Consider the following 12,701-nt stretch of genomic DNA (forward strand, 5'->3'; position numbering starts at 1 on the left):
GATTTTCACATTAGTTTAAATTATTATTAATTTTCTCAATACACTTGATTATAGTATGGTCTAATTTCTTTTAGTCCTAGCCAAATTTTTCTTATGTCCTCTCTCCTTTGGGCTCTTTTTTTCACAGTGGTTTGTTTTCACAAAGAACAAATCAAAAGTCATAAGCACCCAGAGGCTGAAGTACTGATTAAGCTAATATTAAAACACAACTGGGGTTGTCATTTCCTGTTCTAACCATTGATCACGCTGACTTCTGTTTCTGTGCTTCTTTCCTATTTTGCATTAGAAATTTAATACATTGGTAGGGGAAAAAGGAGCTCAAATGAGTGGAGGGCAGAAACAGAGGATCGCAATTGCTCGTGCCTTAGTTCGAAACCCCAAGATTCTGATTTTAGATGAGGCTACTTCTGCCTTGGATTCAGAAAGTGAGTCAGCTGTTCAAGCTGCACTGGAGAAGGTAAGTGAGCAGAAACATTTCTTATTTCCATACTCCTGGTTCATTATTGTTTTTAAGTACAAGAAAGTATAGATCTGTAGTAGATTACTCAAGTTCAGAGCCCTCCTTAAGGTATGAAGGCAGGATGTTCATCCACGTGAGAATTTATGTGATGACTATAGGAACTGGTTTAGAGGAGAGAGGAGATTTGGTGGTTGGTTTGTGCTAGAAATATATATATGAGGCTCATACACAAGCAGTCATCCAGCCTATACCTTCATTCCAAGAGGTTTGCACTTTTCACCTCCCTAGAGTGGCCCACCACTATCATCACTGTTATAACCATGCCCATCCTTTGCTTCTTCTACATACACCTGTGGGATTCTCTTCTCCAACCACTTTTCTTCTTTAGGATACCCCCAGGTATTCATTTTGACCTAATTTCACCTCAAGTGGAGAATCGCTGACCTTGAACCAGCGCCCTTCAACAGCTCTGGCCTCTCAAACCTCACCCTGACCTCCTGCTGACTATGAGCTTCTGCACATACCTCAAGACCATATGCAGTTGTGGCCCTGCACCAAATTGCACTGCATCTAGGAGGGGAGTTGGCAGTGGCGATATGAAAAACCATTGAACACTTTTCTTGATGGCCCGACTCCCTTATAAACCAGAGCCTTCAGACCCCTTACAAGGCTTAATGGCACATTTTACTTTGCATTTGCTTGGAAATGAGTTAAGTACTTTTTTCTCTAAGAAAATCGCAGGTTGTTTTTTTTTTTAAATGCTGCCTTTATGGAACCAGAAACGGACACTGGCAGGCTAAATGTTCACTGCTTATTGAAAAATCTCGTAGTCACTATTATTTAGTAGCAAATCAGATTGTGCGAGTTTGAACGCTTGTTTCCCTCCCATGATAACAGTGCCACATGTTGCTTGTGTAATAAATAAATAATCTTTGTTTACTGTTGACACTTCGGCAATTTGGTTCATCTTGGTACAGAAAATACAAAGACAGGACTAATGTTTTATTCATTTTTTTATATTTAGTAACTAGGACAGGGATCTGCATTTAGATTATATTCAAGTCTCACTCTGTCGCCCATGCTGGAGTGCAATGGCATGATCTCGGCTCACTGCAACCTCTGCCCACTGGGTACAAGCAATTCTCCTGCCTCAGCCTCCCGAGTAGCTGGGATTACAGGTGTGTGCACCATGCCCAGCTAATTTTTGTATTTTTAGTAGGGACAAGGTTTTGCCATGTTGACCAGGCTGGTCTCAAACTCCTGACCTCAGGTGATCTGCCCACCTCGGCCTCCCAAACTGCTGGGATTACAGGTGTGAGTCTCCACACCCGGCCAGTTATATAAGATTTTTAAAAATGCATTGTAATAGGCTTTCCAATTGTTTTGAAGGTTTGATGTTGTGCCCGTAGTCTTTTCACCCACTGGTAATCACTTTAGGTAATCAAAACTAGTTCAGACTTTTAAAATAAGTAGATGCTTGGTGACATAATAAACTAATAAATGGGCCGGGTGCGGTGGCTCAAGCCTGTAATCCCAGCACTTTGGGAGGCCGAGACGGGCGGATCACAAGGTCAGGAGATCGAGACCATCCTGGCTAACCCGGTGAAACCCCGTCTCTACTAAAAAATATAAAAAACTAGCCGGGCGAGGTGGCGGGCGCTTGTAGTCCCAGCTACTCCGGAGGCTGAGGCAGGAGAATGGCGTAAACCCGGGAGGCGGAGCTTGCAGTGAGCTGAGATCTGGCCACTGCACTCCAGCCTGGGTGACAGAGCGAGACTCTGTCTCAAAAAAAAAGAAAAAAAAAAAAAAACTAATAAGTGTTTTTCTTATTGGTTAATATGAAACATCTATCAAAAGTGAAAAAAGAAGAATGCAGATGTTTGTAATCTGATTCCAAAATTACACAAAATAGTAACTGTGAAAAAAATGAAGGCAACATATGAAAATAATAACAGTTGTGTGGCAGAATTATGGGGAATATAACTTATTTCAAAAATTCATTTACTGTCACTGTTTTTCCACTGTTTAAAGGAGAAAGAGATTAAATCAATGTAGAAATAGGTGTGAAACTGCTTTATGTATGGTTTGCTGGGTGAGGGTAAAGAGTAACCAATAGGATGAAAAGTAGCATAGTAAACTAGATTAATTGTATACTCTTTGGTTTACTGGAAAATGGCTTATGGAGAAGGGGAGAGTTCAAATATAGGCAGGGTGATGGAAGCTGTAGCACCATAAGAGCCCTCTCCACTCACCACCGTAGACGACAGTTACGGAAGCAAGCCCTTGGAGTGGGCTCTAGGTAAGAAAGGTAGGACATCCAGCAGGTCTTGCTCCTGATCAGCTGTGTAAGAGGCCCCAGACTCTGTTACATGACACAGCCTAACCCACACAGCAGTTTTCTGCTGCTCAAAATATCCTGCAAGCCACTAACCAACAAAAAAAGGCATAATGAAATGTGTCCCTCCTCCCTGGTGATAGAATCTATACCCATTTCACTCCACAACCTGCCCTCACATATCCCTTCTATCCCCTCCTCTCCATTACTCATTTATCTTCCACTTATACGAAGTTCTAGAACCTGTGAAACAAATCAATGGTATTTAAAAAAATCAAGTCAGCAATTTCTTAGGGCAGGGGTGAATTTTAACTAAACAGCAACATGAAGGCACTAACACCCTTCTCCTCGCTTAGACTATTGCAGTAGCTGACTCTGCATCAGCCCATGCCCTCTTCGATCTGTTCTCAACACAGCAGCCAAGTGCTGCTATTCAAATGCAAATTTGGTGACATCACACTTCTACTTCAAATCATCCAATAACTCCCCGCCTCACTCTAAGTAAAAACCAAATTCCGTACAGTAAGCACAAGGCTCTATGGAGCTGGGCTCCAAGCTCCTTCCGGAACCTTCCTTCCTACCATTCTCCCCAACAATGCCTGCTTCTTAAACATACCCTCGCACTTTTCATCAGCTAACACACAATGCATATGTTGTTTATTTTGCGATTGTCTCTCTTTCCCCACTTCAATGTAAACTCTCTGGTGGTGAAGGCTTTGATTGATTAACTGCAGCATCCCCACCTCTAGAGCAATGCTGGCCCCAATAGACAGAAAGCCAAGAGATATTGTTGGATGGACTTCAATGAGTGTGATCCAGGATACTTCTAAGACCAGAAATACTCTTTTTTTCTTTCTTTCTTTTTTTCTTTTTTTTTTTTCGAGACCGAGTCTCACTCTGTCGCCCAGGCTGGAGTGCAGTGGTGCGATCTTGGCTCACTGCAACCTCCACCTCCCCTGCCTCAGCCTCCTGAGTAACTGGGATTACAGGCATGTGCCACCACACCCAGCTAATTTTTGTATTTTTAGTAGAGACAGGGTTTCACCATATTGGTCAGGCTGGTCTCAAACTCCTGACCTCGTGATCTGCCCACCTCGGCCTCCCAAACTGCTGGGATTACAGGCGTGAGCCACCGCACCTGGCAAGACCTGAAGTGTTATTTTCTGGACTCCTTGATTTAGAATAACTACAACCTAGTTTTGTTTCACTAATGATCAAGAAGAATTTCTAGCATCAGCGAATAAAGGTTCCTGCCATAGGGTGTGAGTTTCACTCTGCTACTGGTTTTGACCTGGTGTGCCAATGCAGCAGGTTTCCAAGCTGCCCCACTAGTAGGAGACAGCAGTGAGCACCTGCAGGCCCTGGGGAAGCTGAGGAAACCCACACTGATTCTGTGATACAGCCTGTGAAAGCTCTTTGAAATGTTAAAAGTGGTATGCAAATCTAAGGCATAATTATTATTAAGGGAATTTCAGCCACACCACATCAATGGAGAACCTCTAAAAAGTCCCTTTGGTAATTATGTAGGAAGAGTTATCATCACAGTATTATTCTTTGAAAATACAGGGCTGCTTTCCTGCAGCCCTCATGGGCATCTCTCAACCATCACTGTACTTTCTCCCTATGATGCGCCCTGTTGGTCTTCCTCCAAGACCTCTTACATTGTATTTATAATACTTAGAGGACTGGACAATAAGGAAATTGGTATATTACATTAAGCTGTGGGCCACTTAATTAAATTAAGTTCTAAGAAGTGATTATCCAAAGTCAAAGTTGAATCAGAGCAAATTTTACACACACACACACACACACACACACTAATGCATACACATTTTGTATGTCTGTATCAATTAAATATCTCACTCTGTATTTGGAATTTCAAAAAATAATTTATAGCAACACTATAATAGTTGGGAACAGAAAGGGAATTTGTCCAAGGGAATTTCCTTGGCTGAAATTTAGACAGAAAATCAAAGGTAACACACAGAATACCTCATGGGAAAAACATGATTGGTTATTTTATAAACCTGCTAAATGAAGCTCACATTTGTAGGGCTTGATGTTAAATTCTAAGCCACTAACTTCTTTTAGGGTAATGGTTCTTCTCCTTTGATAGATCAGGGCCCCTTTGAGAATCTGATTGAGAAAGGGAAAAATAAACCACCATAACTCCTTAGAAAAGTATACAAATTCACTTACACAAAAAGACTTACATGTACTCTTGAGGGGTTCATAGACCCCTGAAGCCATTTGTGGGTCCCTATTTTAGATGGAACAAAGGAACAAATGGATGATCAGAGCTAATTCTCACAAGACCCCTATAAGGTTAAGACATTTATTCTCCTGTTTTACAGTTGAACTGTAAAACACACTGAAGCACAGGGAGGTTAAGTAATAGCTAGGCACAGTGAAGCCAGCACCTGGACCAGTCATCCTTCTGCCTCATTCATGTAATCACCAGGCTATATTGCTTCAAGACTACACTACCAGGAGGTAGAGCTAAAACCGATTCCAGATCAGGCTTCAAACCTCTTAATAAACATAGAATTATCATTTGATCCAGAAATTTCACTTCTGAGTATATGCCCAAAATAATTGAAAGCAGAGTCTCAAAGAGATATTGGTATACCAGTGTTCATAGTAGCATCATCTACAGTAGCCAAAAGGTGAAAACAATCCAAATGTCTGTTGACAGATAAAAGGATAAAGAAAATGTGGTATATACTTACAATAGAATAGTACCAGTCTTTAAAAGGAAATTCTGATGATGCTAAAACATGAATAACCCTTGAAGAATGATCCTAAGTGAAATAAAACCGACAAGAAAGGATCCATATTGCTTAATTCTGCTAGCATGAGATACATACAATAGTCAAATTCAGAGATGGAAAGTAGAAGAGTGGTTACTAGGGACTTGGGGGAGGGGAAGTGGGGAGTTATGTTTAACGGGTATACAATTTCAACATGAGATGATGAAAATTTCTGGAGATGGGTAGTGGTGACAGTTGCACAATAATGTGATTAAGATTGTAAATTTTATGTTAGGCTTTTTTTTTTTTTTTTTTTTTTTTTTGAGATGGAATCTTGCTCTATTACCCAGGCTGGAGTGCAGTGGCGTGATCTCAGCTCACTGCAACCTCCGCCTCTCAGGTTCAAGCAATTCTCCTGCCTCACCCTCCAGAGTAGCTGGGATTACAGGCACACATGACCACACCCAGCTAATTTTTATATTTTTGGTAGAAATGGGGTTTCACCATGTTGGTCAGGCTAGTCTCAAACTCCTGACCTCAAATGATCCACCTGCCTTGGCCTCCCAAAGTGCTGGGCTTACAGGTGTAAACCACTGCGTCCAGTCAGGCATGTTTTTACCAAAAAGGGAGAGAGAGAGAGAGAGAGAGAGAGAGAGAGAGAGAGAATAGTAATCTGAGCCTGAGTACAAAAGAACAGTGAAAAATAATAATAAATAAAAGAATAGTGACAAAGAGGAATTTGGCCTCTCAGAGTCAGAAGGATCCTACCCTTTAAAATGGCTATAATGGTAAATTCTGTATTATGCATATTTTTCCACAATTTTAAAAACAAAACACAACTAGCCTTTTTTCGAAAACCACACTCACACTGTCTTCTTGGGAAAGAAATTCAAACCATACTCCAAATCGAAGCTCTCATGTGGGTTAAACCCACTTTTGTTCCCATAAGTTGTTTATTTTTATACTATTGTATAAATAACGAGTAGATTTCTCTTTTATAAATTTAGGTCACTGTTACTTAGGAGGACATTTCAAGGTTTTAAAGAATATAGTAAAAGGTCTTCTAAGATATAATAAAATATTTTCCCATGATATGGATAAGCATCTTGGTGATTTCTATAAATTAAAATTATTCCTAAGCCTTTCACTCCTCCCAAAATAAGGAAAATGCCTATAGAAGATATTGATTTTCCTAAGTGCTGTCAAATAATGCTCTTAATGTATTATTTATCAAGAATAAAAATAGGTAAGGTATTATGCTCTTGTGGAAAAAAATAAACTAATCATTGCAGCATTTTCTCTTCTTACCCACCATTTACTTCATCATTTATTTTTTATTGCAAATTTCTCCACAAATGCTTAAATGATTAGTTTGTTAATAAAGTTAAGTAAAGCTAGGTGTGGTGGCTCACACTGTAATCCCAGCTACTTGGGAGGCTAAGGTGGGAGAATTATGTGAGACCAGGAGTTCAGTACCAGCTGGGCAACATAGCAAGACTTTGTCTGTAAAGAAAATAATAAAACGATTTTTAAAAAGTTCAATGATTAAAGGTATTAAATGATGATAGATAATTTTACGTTATCTCCAATTCTTAATTTTCATGTTAACTTATTTAGAAGTGACAATGAAGAGATTCCAGGCCATAAAAAGAAAACATTTTACTATTATTATGTTATTATTTCACGCTCCTAATTAGGTAGTACATGTGGCTTCATTTTAGCAGAGTTTAGATTTTGAAAGTGTTTCTTTTCTAAAGGGTCTTAACCCAAGCATTCATGCATTCACATGAGTAGATTTCTGCAAGTTGGAAAGAAGGGTCAAGGAGCAGGTGAATCACTCATTAAAAGTGACTTCTAAGTTCCTGATATTTTGCTATTTGTCATCCTACTTGACAAAAAAGAAAGCATTCTCAGACCAGTGAGGTGGTCTGACAGTAACCTCACATTGTTGAGCCTTGGAACCCATGTCGACCCAGAAGAACACTAAGCCAGTTGGCTTTCAACATCACAGTCAGGTAGTTAAGAAACAAAAGGCTGTGTTTCCCTTTCACTACCATGGTGACCTTATTATAAAAGATGACCAACTAAAATATGATACCCTAAAAGAAAAGACACTGAAGAGTGGTGAGAAGTTCTCAGACTGTATTCTCGGAGAACTAGGGTACTAGGGTCTCCAAGGAGCCTCTCAAGTAGTGACAGAGGTGGTGAGGTGAGGTGGAAAAGCAGGTAGGGCTGTACCCTCGACTCCCCCGCCAATTCAGGCAATGCACCGATCCATTTATCTGGATGAGATATGGATGGATAGATAGATAGATAGATAGATAGATAGATAGATAGATAGATAGATAGATAGATATAAATATACATATAGATATAGATATATAAGCTTCCAGATGAGCTTTTGTTGAAAGGATTTTGCAGTTAAAAAAAAAAAAAAAAAAAAAAAAAAAGGTTGGGCCAGGCACAGTGGCTCATGCCTGGAATCCCAGCACTTTGAGAGCCTGAGGCAGGTAGATTGGGAGTTCGAGACCAGCCTGACCAATGTGGAGAAACCCCATCTCTACTAAAAATAAAAAATTAGCCAGGCATGGTGGCACATGCCTGTAATCCCAGCTACTCGATAGGCTGTGGCAGGAGAATCGCTTGAACCCAGGAGGTGGAGGTTGTGGTGAGCCGAGATCATGCCATTGCACTCCAGCCTGGGCAACAAGAGCAAAACTCCATCCCAAAATAAAAAAAAAAGGTTGACGATAACAGCACTACATCATGGAGCACATGTGACTGATGAGCCCCAAATCCAACTGACTCAACCTTCTGGAAGGCAGTGAGTGGGAACTTGTGTTCTCCTAGGTTTTCTACACCACACTTGCCCCCAGGATACTAGAACTCTCTGTGCTGACAGGCTTCTCCAGAAAGTGTATGACGCCTGGTAAAATGCTCTCAAATGCTCGAGGCTTTGTATTGTTTTCCTTTCTTTTCCTGCTGCCCTCTATGGTTATGGCAAGTCCCATAACCATCACTGGTGAGAATCTAGCTGATCTCCTCAGGCCCGTATCTCTGCCTAGCAATTCTGGGAGGGATGTTTTAAAGCACCCTCTATTTCAAAGTCCAAGATAATGACCTGGTAATGTATGGCTGTGCATGGAATTGTAAAGTAATCTGAAAAATGTCAGCGATGTATCAAGTAGAGACCTGTCTTCCTGGTGACCTTTGTTTGGTCAAATACCTAATTGTTTGGCTTTTAGCTTTGTATAATCTGTGAAGTAGGAGAGGAGATAGTAGGAAATTCTTTCAATATTGTACTTTCTAGAAGAAATAATACAACAAAGACGTGTTGAAAATCTACCACACTATCTGCTTTGAGGTATCTGGAACCACAGCGGGATGAATTGCACTATCTACCTATCTTTACACTAATTCTGGCTACAAGACAAAGTATCAACTCAAATTTTCCTGATCAGTTTTTTAGCAGGCTTTGGCTACCAAAATCTCTTCTATGTTTTAAGTCTGAAGCAATTACTGTTGAATTTCTTGTTGTTGCTCACTATGGGGAGTATATCAGTTTTAGGTCACATTGATGATCTAGTAGAGATGTATTTTTCTAGTATACTAGTTAGTACCTTGAGTATGTACAGTACATGTAGGCCCATTTTATGGACCTTTGAGGCACAGTTTTTTTCCTTTTAAGTTATTAGATATTTCTGTGATTTTATTTGATGCACTTAGATACAAACTCATGCTATAATAAATTAAATTGTAATAAAGTATCTACCTTAATCAAACGTTTATAGTTTAGGCCAGGAGCCTGGCAAAGTAAAGATGACACAGATGTAATGCTTGATAAGTAAATAAATATGAGAAGAGATATATATTAAAATACCTGTGAAGTGAACCCCCTATGAAGAAAAGAAGGTCTATAATAATATAAACCTGTATCAGGAAACCTTGTGATTCTGATTCTGTGAACAGAAGGATACATGGAATTCTCAGACCTTTTCTAGTTGCAACCTTTTAATTGTTTGACTTTATATTCTGTCCCCTCAAATTCTCCTTAGACTGTGATATGTTAATGCTGTCTTTTATATTTTCTAATTTAATTCCACACACACTAATTTGTTTGAGAAATGTTGGATAGTATTGTGAAATAATGGAGCTAATGGGTTACATCATGTGGCTTCATGAATAAGATTTGAGATCTGTTTGCTTTTGGAAAACAACATCCGTAACTTTGAGGAAACAGAATAAATAGGAGATTTATCAAATAAATATGGGCCAGTAGGCTAGGTGCCTGAGTGTTTTTGCCTTCACGGTTATCAGGTTTCTAATACATACCAACCCAAAACAGCATCCTTGGACTTTCTTTTAAAGGGCTGTAGGCAAGTCCCAGGTCTCCAAGACCCACAATAGAATTCAAACTTGAACTGTGAAAGAGAGGAGTGGTATCAGCATAGGCTGAATATCTTACCTCTAAAAAGGAAGACAAATCAGACAAACTCAAATTGAGATATTCTACAAAACATCTAACCAGTATTCTTTAAAACTATCAAGTTCATCAAAAACAAGGACAACCTGAGACACTGTAACAGCCAAGAGGAGCCTAAGGAAACATGATGATGAAATGCATTGAGATATTCAGGAGTGGGGATCCTAGAACAGAAAAAGAGCATGAGTTGAAAATTAGAGAAATCTGAATAAAATATGGAGTTTAGATATCATGATGTGTCAATAGTGGTTCAGTAGTTGTGGCAAATGCATCATAGAAATGTAAGATGTTGGAACTGGGGGATATTGTGTGCAGGGTACATGGAAGCTTCCTGCACTATCTTTGCAATTTTTTTGGTAAGTCTAAAACTATTGTTTAAAAAAAAAAAAGAAAGAAAAAAAGAAAAAAAAAAGGTTGGTGATAACAGCACTACATCATGGAGCACACATCACCCCCATGAGCCCCAAATCCAATTGAGGCAACCTTCTGGAAGGCAGTGAGTGGGAACTCACTGTTTACTTAAAAAAAAAAAAAAAAACTACTCATATTTTTAACCAATTTTGTTATACCATTCATAAGGGTGTGCTGTATAAGTGAGGCTTAGAATTACCACGCCAAAGTAAACGGGAGACTGAGAAAAACAAGAAGCAAGCTGACTGGGTGGTCAAGCGGTGGCTCTCACTTGTAATCCCAGCACTTTGGGAGGCCGAGGTGGGCAGATCACCTGAGGTCGGGAGTTTGAGACCAGCCTGACCAACATGGAGAAACCCCGTCTCTACTAAAAATACAAAATTAGCCGGGCGTGGTGGCACATGCCTATAATCCCAGCTACTAGGGAGGCTGAGGCAGGAGAATCGCTTGAACCCAGGAGGAGGAGGTTGCCATGAGCCGAGATCGCACCATTGCACTCCAGCCCAGGCAACAAGAGCGAAACTCCGTCTCAAAAAAAAAAAACAAAAAAAAAAACAAAAAAGGACCCATAGAAACTTACATATGCTTACAAGTAATTTCCAGTTAAAAATATTATTATGCGTCCATTATCAGATCTTGATGAAGTTAAGAAAAATAAATCTTCCTGTCTAGAACCCTATATCACAGTTGTCCCCAATCCACTTTGTCATTATTTTTGCAGGGCGTTCATTAAAATGTCTCAGTCTCATTCAGGATTCCTGCAGAACTTTAGAATGACCAACTGGGCTGCTGAATATATTTGCTTCTTTTGTTTGACTTTGACTTTTGTTTTTAACAGTTTTTTTGAGGTTTCATTGATATATAAGAAACTACATATTAAAACATATGATTGGAAAAATTTTGGCATATATGTACACCACAACCAAGATAGTCAGCCACATTTTTCACATGACTTTTGTAACCATTTCATCCTGACCCTCTCCAGCCCTCCTCCCCTGACCCTTGGCAACCACTGATTTGCTTACTGTCACTGGAGATTAGTTTGTATTTTCTAGAACTTTATATAAAGGGAGCAATACCACATGTATTCTGTTAGGTCTGGCTTCTTTCATTCAGCATAATTATTTTGAGACTCATCCATGTGTAGAATGCATCAATTGTTTGTTTTTATTGATAAATGGCATTCTATTTGTGACTATGCCACAATTTAAACTAATTGGTATGGATGCTCATTTGAATTATTGGGTTTGTTTTCAGTTTTGGGATATTACAGATAAAGCTGTTCTAAACATTCATATGCAAGTCTTTGTATAGACATGTGCTTTTATTTCTCTTGAGTAAATACCTGAGATTTAAATGACTGAATTTTATGGTAGGTGTACTTTTTACTTTTTAGTTACGTGTCACACTGTTTTTCTTTTACATTTCTACAAGAAATATATTAAAATTCCAGCTACTCCATAACTTGTCCACACTTCATATGGTCATTTATTTTAATTTCAGCCATCTGAAGAAATGTGTAGTAGTATCCCATTGTCATTTTAATTTGCATTATCCTGATGACTGATGATGTTAAGCATTTTTATGTGCTTATTACCCGTCCATACTTTTTTCTTTGTTAAAGTGTCTGTTCAAATCTTTAGCCCATTTTATATTGAGTTGTTTGTTTTCTTATTACTGGGTTTTGAGAATTCTTTATATTCCTGGATACAAGTATTTTATCAAATATAGGATTAGAAAATATTTCTCCCCATTCTAGGGCTTGGCTTTCTATTGTCTTAAGTGTGTCTTCCAAAGGCCAGGAGTTTTTAATTTTGATGTTTAATTTATTAGGTTTTTTTTTTTTTTTTTTTTACAAATCAAGGTTTTGTTGTCATATTTAAGAAATCTTTGAACAACACACACCGGGGCCTGTCAGCAGGATGAGGGGAGGGAGAGCATCAGGACAAATAGCTAATGAGTGTGGGGCTTAATACCCAAGTGACAGGTTGATAGGTGCAGCAAACCACCATGGCACACATTTATCTATGTAACAACCCTGCATGTTCTGCACATGTATCCAGGAACTTAAAGTAAAATAAAATTCTAAAAGAAAGAAAGAAATATTTGCCGAATTTAAGGTCACAAAGACTTTCCTCTGTTTTCTTTTGAAGGTATTATAGTTTTAGTTTTTACATTTTGAGTTAATTATTATATGTGATGTAAGGTACAGTTTAAGTTCCTTCTGTTTTGTTTTTTTTTGTTTTTTTTGTTTTTTTTTTT

The 12,701-nt window shown here is 38.9% G+C and overlaps 1 protein-coding gene across 1 annotated transcript in view; it reads left to right on the plus strand.

The window, feature by feature from the left end:
- ABCB5 (ATP binding cassette subfamily B member 5) overlaps nt 1–12,701 on the plus strand; it is a 134,991-nt gene that overhangs the window by 37,289 nt on the left and 85,001 nt on the right. Inside the window, exon 13 of the mRNA XM_017871541.1 lies at nt 287–457. Within this exon, the coding sequence (XP_017727030.1) occupies nt 287–457 (171 nt within the window). The remainder of the gene's footprint in view (nt 1–286; nt 458–12,701) is intronic.

This window comes from Rhinopithecus bieti, unplaced genomic scaffold, assembly GCF_001698545.2.
Source record: "Rhinopithecus bieti isolate Rb0 unplaced genomic scaffold, ASM169854v2 scaffold_5882, whole genome shotgun sequence".
Taxonomy (NCBI): Eukaryota; Metazoa; Chordata; class Mammalia; order Primates; family Cercopithecidae; genus Rhinopithecus; species Rhinopithecus bieti.